At 32.4% G+C, this 15,529-nt stretch overlaps 1 protein-coding gene across 1 annotated transcript; it reads left to right on the top strand.

The window, feature by feature from the left end:
• The first annotated feature begins 2,681 nt into the window (after positions 1-2,681).
• LOC130654172 (uncharacterized) lies at positions 2,682-5,394 on the top strand. Its single transcript, XM_057456711.1, has 3 exons — positions 2,682-3,701; positions 4,539-4,648; positions 4,939-5,394. The coding sequence occupies exons 1-3, from the start codon at positions 3,125-3,127 to the stop codon at positions 4,948-4,950; spliced, it is 699 nt and encodes a 232-aa protein (XP_057312694.1). The 5' UTR covers positions 2,682-3,124; the 3' UTR covers positions 4,951-5,394.
• Positions 5,395-15,529: the final 10,135 nt, after the last annotated feature.

The following is a 15,529-nucleotide window of genomic DNA, read 5'->3' on the forward strand; positions in this document are numbered from 1 at the left end:
TATAGTTGACATCTGCTTACTGGTACAGTTTTGATTGAAACAGTCACTTTTTAAGGTTTAAAACCTTTTGGGGATACATTGGACTCCAATACGGCTGATGGTATACCAGATACATAACTAAAGTATTCAAAAAATTTTAAAGTGCCAGCTTGAATATTTTATGCCTTGATTGTGATTTTTTTTTCGTTGTTTTAGACACTAGCAACAAAAAGGGGATAGAGGAGAGATCGGGGGAGAGAAATAATGCAAATCTAGAGTTACTAGGAAACAATCCTGTCCTAACTGTTTCACTCTCATTTTATTATTGTGCAACTACATGTATGTTTTTAAATAACTTCAACATCAACCATTTCTTTCAAACTCTAAAAAAAATCATTACCATCTGAATATATGTTTCCCTAATTTTCGGAAGAACTCAATTAGTAAAGACATATTTGGGACTGAAAATATGTCAAAAATAGGCATATTCAACGAGGTTAAATTTAGACGTTCTTATAAGGAAACACGTATCTTTGTTGTTTTCTTAGCTATGTAGGGTTTTTACACATTTTAAAACAAGTAATTCAACACTCTATGACTCCTCCTTCTCCAAGATTATTATTTTTCAATATCATGATTATTATTTCTACACGCGAACAGATGTCAGTCAAGGAAGAAATCTTTTTATGATTTGGTAATAATGTATATTTAATTAGCCATTTTAATAAACTTGAAAAAATTTAGAAACTTTGATAACAGCTGTCGCACATTATAAAGGACCAATTAACTTATTTTCAAAAGTTTTAGTATTTCAGGGCTAGCTTTCTAATGTGAAGAGTGGTCGATGTGAAGAATGTCAGGAAATTTGCGGCAATATTTAATAAATTTTATCTTCGTGAAAGATTAAACTGTTTTGAATGCATTACTTAGAAAATGTTCACCTGCGAGTTTATATCTGGAATCTTTTTTAAAAAAAACCATTATTGTAAATTAGTTAGTAAATACATCAGGTTAGAACTAAGTACGTCACGAGGAAGAATGGATCGCATGAGATGAAATCTGTTTCAAAATGACCGCACGATAACAAAATCTCATTCCTCATGAGATGTTTTTATTTTTTCGTGACTTGCATCGTCAGGTTGAAGTCATGAAATATAATGGTGATGTCTTATGCATCACGAAATGTTTTTTTAAGATTTACGTCAACAATTACACGTTGTTCTTTCCCTATAAAAAAACACTCAAGAAACCTTGAAATGTTCTTAACTCTTCCCATTTAAAGCCTAACTATATTTCTAAATTGTTCTTAATGTTCCTGCTATTTTGTCATTTTTGAAGTTTTAAAGATATATTTAGTAATTTTCAGGTATTGACAAAGCCTTAAATGTTTTAAACATTTTGCCTTTTGACATCGAAGCCGGCAACGAAAAAACTTGTTTAGCCGTCAAGTAAGCGGTAGCGACTTTGACATAGGCAACAAACTATGGGGACGAGGATGCGATCTATGTTGACCGATCGCCCGATTTGACTAATTTTTAACCTCGTTAAAGGGGTTGGACCAATTTTGTTTCTAGTGGAAACCCTCCTTAAGACACGCTTGTTTATCTTATGCTCTCTCCTCGTAAAAGTTGTTTCAAAGAGTGGTGATGAATTAATGCAATAAGGGTAAACCGAATTAGTACCGCTTTATTGTGAAAATATCTATATGATGCATCATCTTTGAAGGTAAAAATTCTGATAGCATGTTCCGTCATTAGTTGAAAACCATGTTTCATGCATGGCAACATTTGAGCTGTATATAATCGAATTGCTTGGTTGTACTTTCAGCAACATGACAGGAAGTACGCTTGATTAGTTTGATTAGCAGTGACTGACCACGAAATGTCAGTATGGTAAACCACATGGTTAGTTGTATAACGGTTTTTGTATTCACAACGTGTCGCGCAAAAAAATACGAAAGTTTTAATCTCTTCGTAAAAAATAGGTTTTTTTTAAAAAAAATTCAATCGGTAAAATGTTCTTAAAAATAAACAATTAATATAGATCTAATAATAAATATACAGAAAAGTACAAAAAAGCTGCAAATTATTTTTTTTTAATAAGAAGAAAATCAACCTCGTCTCCAGGACATTTTGCGAATAGCATTTGATTCTGGGTTAGGTTGGAAATAAGCGAAATAGGGAAGTCTATGTTATGGGAAAAAGTGAAATTCTAGTGAGTAAAGATGGGGTACAAATATTATGTATTCTCAGGGTGACTTTTTAATTTGATGTGACAGAAAAGAAATTTGATATTATCCCTACGCCACTTATAATAAGTCTATCGAATGTTGTTCACAGCTTAAACTCTTTGTTTTTACTTTGTTTTAAACTTGATCGTCGCGAGCCATTGAAAAATAAAAGATGAATAATTGATAACCTCCGCGATCAAGAGACCAACCAACCACTGTACAGCAACATAAACCACGAGAAACTAAGTTGATATTTACAGCAATGACCTCTGGTTGTGGTCCCAGTACTACTTTTGTCAACAACTTATCTAATTAATCTTTACCTATTATTTATTTATCTTAAGATTATCAAACAAATCTAGTTTTCAAATATCTGAATTTTAAAACAAAAATAAAGTTTGTTTTTTAATGTGCTTCAAAGTATTTTTCAAAAAGTTCGCGCGGTAATTTTTTTTTTCAAAGTTTACCTCTAGAGGTTTAGTGTCAGCTGTGTTCTTATTAAACTATAGCACAGCGGGAAATTTAAACAGAAACGGCAAAAAATTCTAAAACTACTTAACACACACAGCTGGTAATTGTTGTTTTTCTTCTTCCCGCCAGTAGGCATAACGTTTAAAATACAATTAAAACACAGGAACCTATGGGGAATACCTTTCAAATAAAACAATAGAAACACAAAGTGTTATTAGCCAATCAAATCAAAGTTTATTTGATCTTTTAGCCAATCATTTTTATTTATTATTTTATGAATGGCTTTTGTTATGTTTTGATCTGTTCATATGATCAGACCAAAAGATTATGTTGAGTAGTTCTTGTTTGGCCACTGAGTCAGCGGTGCAAAAAGCTTTTAAAATTTAAAATTTAAGGAGGGAATTTTGTTATAGTAATTTATAGTGATTTATAATAATACGAGTCATGGCACTTATAAGTGAATTGAGACGTTCTTTGTTCAATATTCCTGCTGGAAAAAAAGTTTGTCGTAGTTTATTTGGGACTGTCGATCATGATGAAATAAAAGCAGACTTAAAAAAAGAATATAACGAACACATACAAATAAAGACAAAGTTATGGAACTTTGACTTTGAACGTAACATACCAAAGAATAAAGAAAATGGACTTAAATGGGTTGCTTGTCCAACTAAAGTAGCCGAGTATACTGTAAAGCCTGGAGTTAGTTTAATCACAGCATTTTTAGAAGAGGAAAAAGTCGCAAAAAATAGTTTGACGCATGAAGAAAGACATCTTTCCTTGAGCCCAAATTCAGTTTCTGAAGGGTTAAGATCAAGACTTGAAGAGAATAATACTAAAGAAGATAAGAGCAAAGTGATTGACGAAGATTGTAGAATTGTACGTATTGTTAACACCTCCCCAACTCGTCCTCGGTTACATCGGTCAAACCTGAACGACATTGTGACTCGTACAGTGCTTTCTACGACGAACATGTTATCCTGTGGTGGAAAAAGAAAACGAGATTCTCAGCCTCGTATTGATGGTAAGGAACTAAATTTTAAAATATTTCTAGCATTTTCAAGCTAAGACATAGGACGGTAGTTATTTCATTGTCTTCATAAAAAACTGTTATCTTCCATGACGTTAACTTTGATATGAAGGAGGGACTGATTTACCAGTATTTCTTTTTTGTTATACTTCTGTTGCTAAGATGATATAATTTTTTTTATTAGAAAATTGGGACAGGCCCGCCTCACTATTTGATGTTTGTACCGATGAGTACACAACTTTTTCCTAAATGAATTTTTTTTATTGTTTAAAATTTCTTTGTTTGGTGAAGAAAAATATTGCTACCCTATTAATTATTGATAACGCGTGGAGGCACATATGTCTGAGCTCTGTGATAAAACATGATGCCGAGGTGTGTAAATATCGGCGTCTATACTGAACCTTACACCTGGGAGTGCAAGAAAATTATTATACTTACACCGCTCATTAATTTGAATGTTTTATCTATTATACTTAATGATTTGGCTTATAATATCTATATATTTTATTTTATAATTAACTAGGTATTAAAAGCTTAAAATAATTTCTAAAGGCTAGTGTCTTTCCCCATTGTGTAGAGTGGTTGATTAGCAAAACATTGGGGTCCAAAAGTTTAGCATTATTAATTTTAGTGAACCTTTCCTTGTTGTACATAACAACACGTGTTCTTAGGAAATACTTCTTATTTTCTGTTTATATAAATAATTCAATGTATATATCATGAAGTAGAGTTTTGTAAAAAATGACTCAGCGATTTCTATCTCGAACAAAGAAAACTCCAAAAAAGAAGAAACCTGATAAGTATTAAATTTTAATATTTTTCTTCGTTTAGATTTTATGAAGAAAAAGAAACCTCGCGTATCAATGGATCTATCCCAGAAATCTTTACGAAAAGATATCTCTCCTATTTCAAGACGACTACGGTCATCACCCTCAACTCAGGTATGATGAACCTTTTTTATTGACAAATTCAAAAGTCATTACATATTTTCCTGAAAAAAAATAACTATTTCCGAATCCAATTTAAAACGCCGGTTTGCTGGGTGACATTTATACTATATTGACGTTTCTCATTCATTGTATGTTCGCATACGCTTCAATGAATGTTTAATTACTACGATGTAGTGCATCTGGCTATCTGTAGTATCGCCATAGCAGCCGCCATTTTGAAGAGACGTTTGTTTTTGTTTTTATTCACTTTTTTATTTATTTGTTTATTTTGTTGGTTTTAGGTTTCCGTATAGATGTTCCTATTGGTTCGAAAACACGAAAGCATTTCTTCCAAGAAGATATAAATTTAAATATTTTCATTTTGAAAAGACTATTTTTTGCAAAGTTTTTTTTTGTTTGTATTTTTTTACATCATAAATTACCTACATGATGTAATCCCACCCTCCCTTGTTTTAATATATACAAACATTATCCTTATTTACTTTGTCAAAAATTACATATTTTTTCAACAAACATATTATAGTGCGTGCGGCCATTGATGGGCAACGTTATGTCAATATTTAATATCGTACGATATAATACATGTATTTTTTTGTCTGTAATATTATAAATTTATTTTTTATGTCAGACTTATTGTTCCTAAAGAAATTGTATATAAAACAAACCATTTAACGTATCATTTGTATATACGATCTTAATTTATGTGATAAGAATCCGGCATATGTCGGTTCATACCATATCTGTTGTTTTTGTTGCGTTCACGAAGTGTCTGAAAATTAAGTGTCACTTGAATGACGGATATTAAAAAGGCGGGAATCATAGATTCGAGGGATAAGTGAAAACCAGTCTGTCTGATTATTTGCCAAAGGAGGAGGAGTTGATTTATCTTAAGGATTTTATAATAAGCTTTGTTATACATTCTTAGCTGTTAACGTTGACATAAAACCCTGCTAAAGGTTTCATTTTTCAAATATATTTATTTGTCAAGAAAGAATTTTTTTTACCTGTGGTATGTTTTTATTAACTGAGACAAAAATATAACAACACCAATATAATCTTGGCTTAACCCTTTTTTTGAAGAATCCCAAATTATCAATATTTTTTAACAAATAGCTTTAAATTTTAAACCGATTTCTGGCCACCTCCTAACTCAAGGCATTCTCGTCTTCAGAGCTCTTTGAGATTAAGACTTCGAGTTTATCTCAAAGAGCTTTGGGGTCTAGAATGAACTCAAAGTAGATGAAAGTGAACACTGTCGGATGGGAATTTTGGTGTAAGCCTCATCTTGATATCTTAAAGTTAAGTGATCACGATATATGGCTAATAGACGTTAAGTCAGTATTTCAGACTTAATGAGACGTACTTTGGAAGATTTATTGACAAACTTTTTAGAGGTGACGCGAAATATGGTGTAATAACATCAGTTATAAATATTTTAAAAATCAACGATAACTTCAATCATATTTTCTTAAAATTTAAAGTAAATTTTAACATAAAAAAAACTTGCGTTAAAATAAATATAGCAGCACGACCTAAGCAGGTAACTGTACAAATACAATGGCACGTTATTGTACAAAAGGAAGCATGAAATAATATTAGTTGCTCAACGTGGAAAACAATTTTACGCATGATTATTCTTCTTATTAAAACAATTTTTTAAGAGAAATAATTATACTGAAAATAACTGACGAAAAAAAAGCTATAGCAAGGCGAAATGTTACAAAAATTTATTTTCTTTTTGAAAAAAAGCAACACAAAAAATGTGAATAATATTAAAATGCTGGAAATATTAAATCAAAATAAGAACAACTTTAGGCTAAATAAATATATGTGAAAAAATAAAAACAATGCTAAAATCAAATATCCTGGTTCCTTTTTTGAACAGAAACGCCAGCGCGGTTACTATATTTACTCGAGTGTCACACTTGAAAGATCTGATGGTGAAATAGTTTATGCAATCTTCCATTAAAAAAGCTCTCTTCTTGAAAAATTGATTTTTCAAATGGTAAAAAAATATGTATGACGAAAGCAATCCTGCTTGATACATGCATATGAATCCTAGATTACGTTTTCCTGCGCTACAATATATTTTTTAAATTTATTTTTCTGTAGCACATTTAAATTATTAACGATTTCTTGACATCTCAAAACTAAATATACACACGCTAACTTTGAGTGAATAAGATAATTCATCTAAAGCTTGGTTTCTCTAGCAATAAGTCATCACTTTCGTTATGCGTGCAAACTAGAAGAAAATAAAAAGTGTCGTATCGATGAAACGCAGGCGAGGAGTGCGCATAGAATGCGTTTTTCGAAAACAGGTGTATCGAAAATGGTTTAAGAAAACGCGGTACCAGCATGCATCGCGTTGAGAAACAAGTGTTCGTACAACTACGAACAGTATGGTACAAAATATAAATCAACTATCCACTTAACTGCGACCTTTCTTAGAAATAAAAAAGGGTTCTAAAAAAACAAGCAATTCTGGCACACCCATTTTTAGCAAAAATGCAGAAAAAATTTAAGTAAGTGCCTGTTCCACATAGTAACAAAAATGCAGCTTAGCTACGGTTGATAAAAACATAAGACGTGTAGTGCTCATTAGCTGAAAATTGCTAAAAAAGAGTTTTAAATATTATGTCACAGAATTTCTCTTTGTATTTACAAAACAAAAGTAAATTTTATATGACCATCTTGCCCAGTATTTTTGCCTTTTTGACAACCTTAGATCCAGGTCTTGTTAGGTTTTTTAATATTTATAGATGGAACACGTCCGTCGTTTTTATTTTTCAAAATTAGTAGGCTATGGAATTTGCCCCTCTGACATCCCCCGCTTGCTACAGACCTGAGAGGACATATACCCACATCAACTTATTACTGACGACACAAAACTTGACAACATGCCATCTTTAGCTTTAGCACTATGGGAGCCTGAGGATGATGATCAGTATACGTTTTTTAGGGGGAAGGTAAAATTACTGTGCTAACATTGATAATTTGAGAGATAATTTGAGAGCAAAAAAATCGATAAACAACAACAATGTTTTGTTGCCAAAACGATCCCAGGTGAACGATTTGATTTCATTTGAAATTAACCGCGTTTCAATTAAACCATGTAAAGATTTTTAACGTTGTTAATTATCTTTCTTTTAATATTTTTATTACTTATTATATTCTCACGATATAATAAAGTTTGCACGTTTTCTATAACATGCTGATAATTACACTGCATGAATAAAAACCCGTTAAATTGATGCTTGGCACATTTTTATAAAAAGACAATATTCACATGTTAGCAGAAGGTTACACAAAATGTCATGTTGTTTCTGTTTTTTTAAAAAATAAAAATGATCTGTTAATTATATGTAATTCTCGTCCCCAGAGCTCTTTCAGGTTCGTATGAAAGAGCTCTGGGGATGAGAATGATTATATGTAACAGTTACAAAAAAGAATATATTCGCTAATTCACTTGACACCCTAAAACTATATTCTCTTCCCCAAGACTTCTTGTATTGTATGCTTTTAAATGTGTTTAGGTTGTTCTTTGTAGGATAAAAATCGTATTATGTTTTTAGGGTATGAGGGTGGCGGTGGTGGAGGGGACGGGAGGTGTGGTCAATTTTGTGTTAATTTTTTCTGAAATCAAAACAGTGATACGAACTTTGGTAAGAATAAAAAAACCAGGATTATCCATGGGTGAAAAACAGAACAAAAATTTAGATCAACCTTAGGATCCACATGGTTTTGCATTAAGAAATATTAACCTAAAAATTAAAATCCACCTCATCCCCAGGACCCCTTCTTCACTTTTTGACATTAAGTGGAAATGAACCCTAGCAAAAAGTTTCCTTAGTTGCCAAAAACATCTTAAAAAAATATTGCCATTATTAAGAGCGTTTTAACGTGTTTTTTTTAAGAAACACCGTATAAATAATTTAAAGTCCACGACATATATCTGATAAGATTTTTGTTATCAACCACATTTCATCTATCAAATTACTCAAACAATAGCAGTTTTTTTCAAAATGCTCCTTTAGAGCTAGTCATGTTCAGCACGATTAATGTTTGGTAACTGTGACGAATGAATGTCTTTTTTGCTTCTTTGTTAACAAAACCTACCAGATTTTTATATAGTTAGAATTTAATAGTTTTAAAGGGTTAGCAACATTTATTTAAAAGACGTTCCCACATTGTTTACGAGTCTTCATTAACCTTAAGTTAATGATCTGCAAGAACTTAAGATCAGCAAGCAACATCATTACTTACAAGAAAACAGTGGAAAATCTCCTACAAGGCTATATATACATAAGGCTAGACAGCTTTGTTGTATCTTTCCAAATTTGATACATTTATTTGCGTGTTTATCTTCAGAATGGGATTGTTTGTTTCCATATACCTTTCTGGCTACATGACTTTTTCTTCATCAGTTGTCTGTAAGGGTTCTACTTTATGACAGTCGAGCCACGATAATAGTTTTACATATAGTAAAAATTCCTCCCCTTGATCAAGCACGAAAACGTATCCTGGAAGAAAAAGGAACTTGCATTTTTAACCAAAAAAATATTGAAATTCCGTATATTTATTACCTAAATGGTGCAAGAACGGAAAACACACTTTAAAAAAAAAACAATTTTTTGTTTTCCTAGGTATTGAAGGGCTCGGCTTATACGCGTGTTGCATATTTTATGCATGACGTATGGCATAATCAGAAACTATGCGGCAGTTAAAAATGGTGGCGCGAGAAGGAATACTGAGTACTTTTTTACATTCCCCTGAATATAATAATACGCGGGTAGCTTTTACGCGGGTGGGCTTGTACTCGGGTGGACTTATCTGCGGCATTTTACGGTATTAGACATTAAATTAGACGTTATTAAACATAAAAACATATTCAATTCGAGTATCCAAAAATATCTGTTAAAATTGGAAAACTAATGCTGTTCAGGCAATTTTACCGGACGTTTCCTACTTTCTTTTTACTTTTAAAAAGGGCGGAAAGGGACGTGCCTGAATCATGACTTTAATACTTTTTTCCGACGTTAAAACTTTAATTCACTTTTGTTAACAGACAAGTAATCGTTCAGCAGTTAATATTATTGTTATTAAGCTGGCTAGACATAAAACCATAGACGAAAACAATCTTTTTTTGCAATCAATGGATGTCTAGCAACCGTTGATGCTACGGGTAGATCATCTATCACGCTCAACAAATTTGTTATGACGGTAAAAAGGCTGGTGTGGATTACACTCTATTTGCTTTATAAGAACAATTTTATAAGAACACAAGCCTCGGATTTTAACGAAAAATAAAAACGGCTCAAATCATCGGTTTTATTATTAAGAACAATTAGAGTCTGCATTTTTCTATAAATTGAAAAATCAAAGTATGGATTCTGTTACAAATTTCTATCAAGGTACGTACGGATAACAATTGTGCTTGGTTGCGATCGTTTCTTTTCTCACCTACCATGAATGCAAGATGGTGTTTATAATTGTGTAAATGTTCAACAGCATAATTATTAGGCTACCTAAAAACAAGCCCGGGGGACGAAGTTGATAGATTACAGAAAATTTTATAAAAAAATCCTTCAACAAAAACAACATGGCCAAATTCTTGAGATAGGTTGGTGGTTTCTAATGATTCTTATAACAAAAAGCGTGCATATTACAAAAATATGGGACCTACGGAGGTATGTACGAACAAGCCTTCAAAAGTTATTTCCACTGCAACAAAAAACAACTCGGATCTATAATAGATACATACATTGCTAAAACCATTTGAGGGAAATTCAATAGTGCGAAACTAGTTTTTAAAAGGTTTCCTATTTTTTGTTTTAATAGCACAAAGGTATAATCATGGCATGGTATAATCAGAGAACCTAGAATTAACATTTGGTTCTGCAAAATTGCGTTTTTGTTAGTTGTTTTGTAATTTCCGCACTTTCTCAGAGTAGTTTTCGAGCTCTTCTTCTATGGATTTTTCTTGTTTGGAAACCAAAATATATTTTATTTAGTCCTTTCATCATCCGTACGATTCTAGGATGACTGCTGTAAAGCATCGCTGTGTTGCAACGATAACGCGTAGTCCCCATAATAATAATCCGATTTTAATTGAACTTGTTTCGATTTTTATAATTTTTTTTACACTACTTTCTAACACATCTGCTACACGGAATAATTCTCGTCAGGGTCCACAAAGGCCCTAAAATCTGCGCGAATCTGTTATAGAAAAGGCTATATGACAACTTGTGGAAACGAACTTTAAAATTTATTTTGTTCTGTGACTATGAGTGGGAGGAGATGGATGATGGCATATGTCGTGTGATAATTTGTTGTAGTACGCGGAAATTTTTGCTGCGATCAGGCCGAGAATACAGGATTTGCTTAGAAAAATAAAGAGCAAAAATGGTAGAACAGAAGTGCAAATTTTTCTAGCCAAAAGGTCCTAGCCAAAACTGAAGTTTTTTGGTCTGTGTTTCTGTTGTTTATTTGACTGTGGACAAGTGGTAATATTTTTAGTAATCTGTTTCCTTAAGCCGGTTGGCTATTTTTATGCATAAGTATATATTAACGAGATAATAATTTCGAAGTGGCTATTTTATACGTGAAATATTATTTTTTATTCCTGTGCTGTGTGTACGACGTAAGGTTTTTGGTGTCTTTTGTTAGCTTCCTAGCTAGCTAGGTAGCTATAGAACTAATTTGTTTTAATCCTTATACTATATTGGCAAATGTTTTTCTTTACTTATAAGCAAATTATGTTTTAAGTGAAATATTCTCTTGGTTGGAGCGTCATGTGGCACAAACTTTTAGTTGTGAGGAAACACAGGCGTTTCATGGTCAAACAAACATGGTCAAGCTTTGATTAATCCAGAACTACAAGTATCGGATTAAATTAAAGCTATATAAATTAGCAATATGACATGTTAAAAGTTAGCTAGAAAACAAAGATTTTATGAAATATTCAGTCCTTATCAAAGAAAGAAAGATGTGCATATTTTACATGGCTAGCCTGACAAATATCGAAGAATATACCCTGTCCATTATTTCCAGGAGGGGTCATGGCTTAGATGGAGAGTCCTAGAGTATTTAATGCTCATTTTGAGCTACACAGAGCCCGTGCTATACTAGACAACTCCCGGCAATATCCAACAACCCACACAGTGTGCCATCTCCCCAATTTCCCTCACATGACTTGGGTTAACCCAGAATTATGGTAACATTCACTCACCCATATTGAATCACTGTCAAGAGGAATCGAACCCCAGTCTCCCGCACAGAGTACCAGAGCTATAACCACTAATCTACGGCGCCACTATAAAGAATCAGTCCGGGATAAGGCTACCATAAAAAATATCTTATGATCGCGTCCTGAAGACCCTGCAAAAATGAGTCGGCTGGTCGGTCGGGTGTATTTTTTCCTGGGATTTTCAGATCGGAGCAAGTAAGGGCCAAAAAACAGTATAGCGCCACTCGAACATCGTTTGCAGACCCTTTTTCGGACCTGTACCTTTTCTCAGACCGTCTATTTATGAAGAGATGACTGTATAAACAGCATGTTTTCCCTCAAACCATAATAGCTACCCCAAAAAATACTGACCTGTAATTGGCTTAAAAGTATCATGTGACATTTGCCAACCAGGATTTGTTGAAGAGGGGTCTTTTCCTGTGGATTTTTTCTCAGGGAACAATGGTTTAAGGTTTTAAACTATTATTGATGTCTAGATTAATGCCTTCTTATATATCAGAATTTATTTGAAGTCCTAACAAGTCTTTTGTGTGAAGAAATGGGCTGAAAATAACTTTGCTTCACCTAGCATCCTTATCTTTGTCCTCCTACGCAGATACCAGAGCCGAGAAAGAGCTTACCACTGAAAATGTAAACAAAGAATTCATCTATGCGATGAAATGTAGTTATCAACAGGAATATTTAATACAGCAGTTTTAAAACACTTATATCTCTTTAGGTGTTAGTCGAAAATGATTCCATACATTATTTTGATCAACATTTTAATCTCTACTCCTTACAGGCAGAGAATAAACTAATTTTCACCAAATTTTCAAAGTCAGCAAAACACCTCAAACAATCTATTTTTTCCAGTACAAAGTATATATTAATATTTATTTAAATTTTTTTAATTGCTGTTATTTACAAATTTTATAGACTTTGCACTGAAAGTATTTTCAGCATCATCACACGCAGGTTATTGTTATTTGAACAATAAATTTTTCTGATCTTTTCAATTTCTCATGATTTAATAATTTTTGTTTTGTTTGTTTTTCTCCCTTTTTCGTAACCTTGAAACAACTGTACAATCAAACACTAGTAATTAAGTAAGTAAGAATTTATTTCGTTTAAGTTTTTGCTACTTTTAAAATTTTGGCTTTCTAGCCACCATATAAGTAGTATAACACAATACAAGATTTGGGGGTCCGGATACTAGTGCTTTAATGTAAACAGAAACGCCAATATAGGCCTCTCCTTCTTTGGCACTTCTAGCATGCTTCGCTACCCTGAAAAGAGGTTCAAAGTCCAAAAATGAAGCACTGTTAAAAGCTCTACTACTAGTAGTATTTATTTGCTGCTATATAGATTGTACATAAATGGACTAAAAAAATGTAAATTCAAATATAAATATATGATACATCCTAATACAAACTAAAGCAGCCAGGAGACCAGACAATAGCAAAAGCTTTAAAATGAGCGAAAATTTTTTTTGGAGAACTGTGTATATAGGTAAATAAATTAAGTCTAGATAGACTGAGTGAGGTGAGGTCAAAAGTGTTGAAATGATTTTGAAGAGAAGTTAGTGATTGATAGTGAATGGAATTAGTGCCATAAGTTAAAGTTCTAATAGAAATTGAAAGGAGTTTGTTGAAACATCCTCTGGTATTTGATAGATAAGTCAGATTAATTTATTTTTTAACTTGTAAGGGTGGTATTTTATTAAGAGCTTTATAAATTAAGAAAACATTTAGTGTAAAACAAGATCGGCAAAGGTGGGTATGTGTAATATGGTAAATAATGGTTGTGAGTGGGCATGGTGATCAGAAATTGTTATCAGGCAAACTGCAGTTTTTTGAAGTCTGAATATCAAGAAATAATTGGAAGTTTTTGACCCCAAACTTGTGTTGCATATGAAAGGTGAGAATGGAAAAAAGCAAAATAGACAGTGCAAAGGGTGTCCTGTGATAGGTAATAACGTAGTTTTGTGAGAATACCATTAGTTCTACAAAGTTTAAGAGCAAGGGCTATAGTGATAGGACCATAATAAATTTTCATCTAAGAATACCCCCAGGTATTTTACTGATGATGAGAGAGTAAGATGTTGGCCACCTGGTTTTAGTTTAATATTATAGTTAGTTTTCTTCTTGATGTTTCTAAAGAGAATAACTTCTGTTTTGGTCACATTTAGAGCAATTTTATTGGCAGTGAGCCACTTTATTAAAAATTTAAAATCAAGGTGGTATCATCAGCAAAGAGAAAAGGTTCACAGTTAACTATTGATTTAGGGATGTCATTGGTATATAGTAAAAACAGAGCCTTGTGGTACACCATGTGAGATGGAAATTTTGGGATTGGAGCTGTGACTATTAACCAAAACATTTGCTTATATATACTGATACATATCCTGATTGGATAGGTATGATTTAAACCATTGTTTAGCTATACCTCTAATTCCATAGTCTGACAAGAAGAATTCCATAATCTACAGTATCAAAAGTATTTTGTAGATCAATAAATACCCCACATGAGAAGTGTTCTTTGTCTAAGAATAAGCAAATTTGTTCAGTGAGCCTGATAAGTGCATAAGAGGTAAAATGCTGGCTGCGAAATCCTAACTGTTTTTTAAAAATCATCTTGTGTGTAAAGGTGGTTAAAATAAACCACTGTGAAGAACACCAGAATTAATTTAATTAATTGCTGCTTTTTTTCTGCGTTGAACCTAAATATTTATTTATAAATTTGAACTAATTTTTTCTTACCACCTTTTATATAGTCGAGGAGGGTGAGGGTAATTTTTTGCCATTTTACAAAATTTAGTTTTACTCTATTTGCCGCAACCAGAAAACATATTTAGCATTTTGTACTATCTCTATGTTTAGAAAATGAAATTATGTTCAAATCCTTTGAGTTAACGTCCGGAAATGGCTTAATTATTATGCCTTCGCGGCAGTCTTTTTGCAGTTTTTACGTTCCAATTTTATGTGGACTTGATTCGATAAATAAGTATGATTATAAATCCTTTAGGGGTATTTCTTAGTTTTTGATGTTGAAATTTCAGGGATTTAATGTGTTGACATATCCTGCATCATAATGTTTGTCAAGCCTAATGTTTTAGTTGATTATTTCAAGTATATGTCAACCAAAGTGGATATTTTTTGTCTAGGTTGTAATGCTATCCCAATTTAGAATGGTTTTCAAGCCATATAACAGGACAAAAGTTTCTAAATGGAAAAGCAGGACAAAACTACACCATTTTGATAAAAAAACCCTTGGGGTTGGTGCATCCATTTCTAAGCCATACTTTCCATTTGTAAACTGAGCACAAATCACCTTTTTATAAGAAACCTAAGCATTTGGGTGAACTCAAGGTTTCGTAATTTTTCTTATTTAGGTTTTGACAAGTTTCTTGAAAGGATTGTTTATTTTATTTCAAGGCTTTGCAATATATTGAAAGGAATTTAATAACACTATTGTTATTGTTATGAAGTCCCATGCAAAGATTTGATCAAGTAGACTAAGAATGAAAATAATAAGTGATTTTTGATGAAACCATTTTTATTATGGAGCTGTAAATGCTGATCAAGAAAATGTATAAGATCACGTGCTTTAAATAACAAACGGTATACAACAGAGATATTGCAGTC

This window comes from Hydractinia symbiolongicarpus, chromosome 8 (genome assembly GCF_029227915.1).
Source record: "Hydractinia symbiolongicarpus strain clone_291-10 chromosome 8, HSymV2.1, whole genome shotgun sequence".
Classification (NCBI taxonomy): domain Eukaryota; kingdom Metazoa; phylum Cnidaria; class Hydrozoa; order Anthoathecata; family Hydractiniidae; genus Hydractinia; species Hydractinia symbiolongicarpus.

What these genes read in the sequence shown, in the direction of transcription:
- LOC130654172 (XM_057456711.1), top strand. Translation starts at nt 3,125, where the DNA reads ATGGCACTTATAAGTGAATTGAGACGTTCTTTGTTCAATATTCCTGCT. An exon ending in TTCTCAGCCTCGTATTGATG is followed by an intron (nt 3,702 to 4,538) that starts GTAAGGAACTAA and finishes TTCTTCGTTTAG; the next exon opens with ATTTTATGAAGAAAAAGAAA.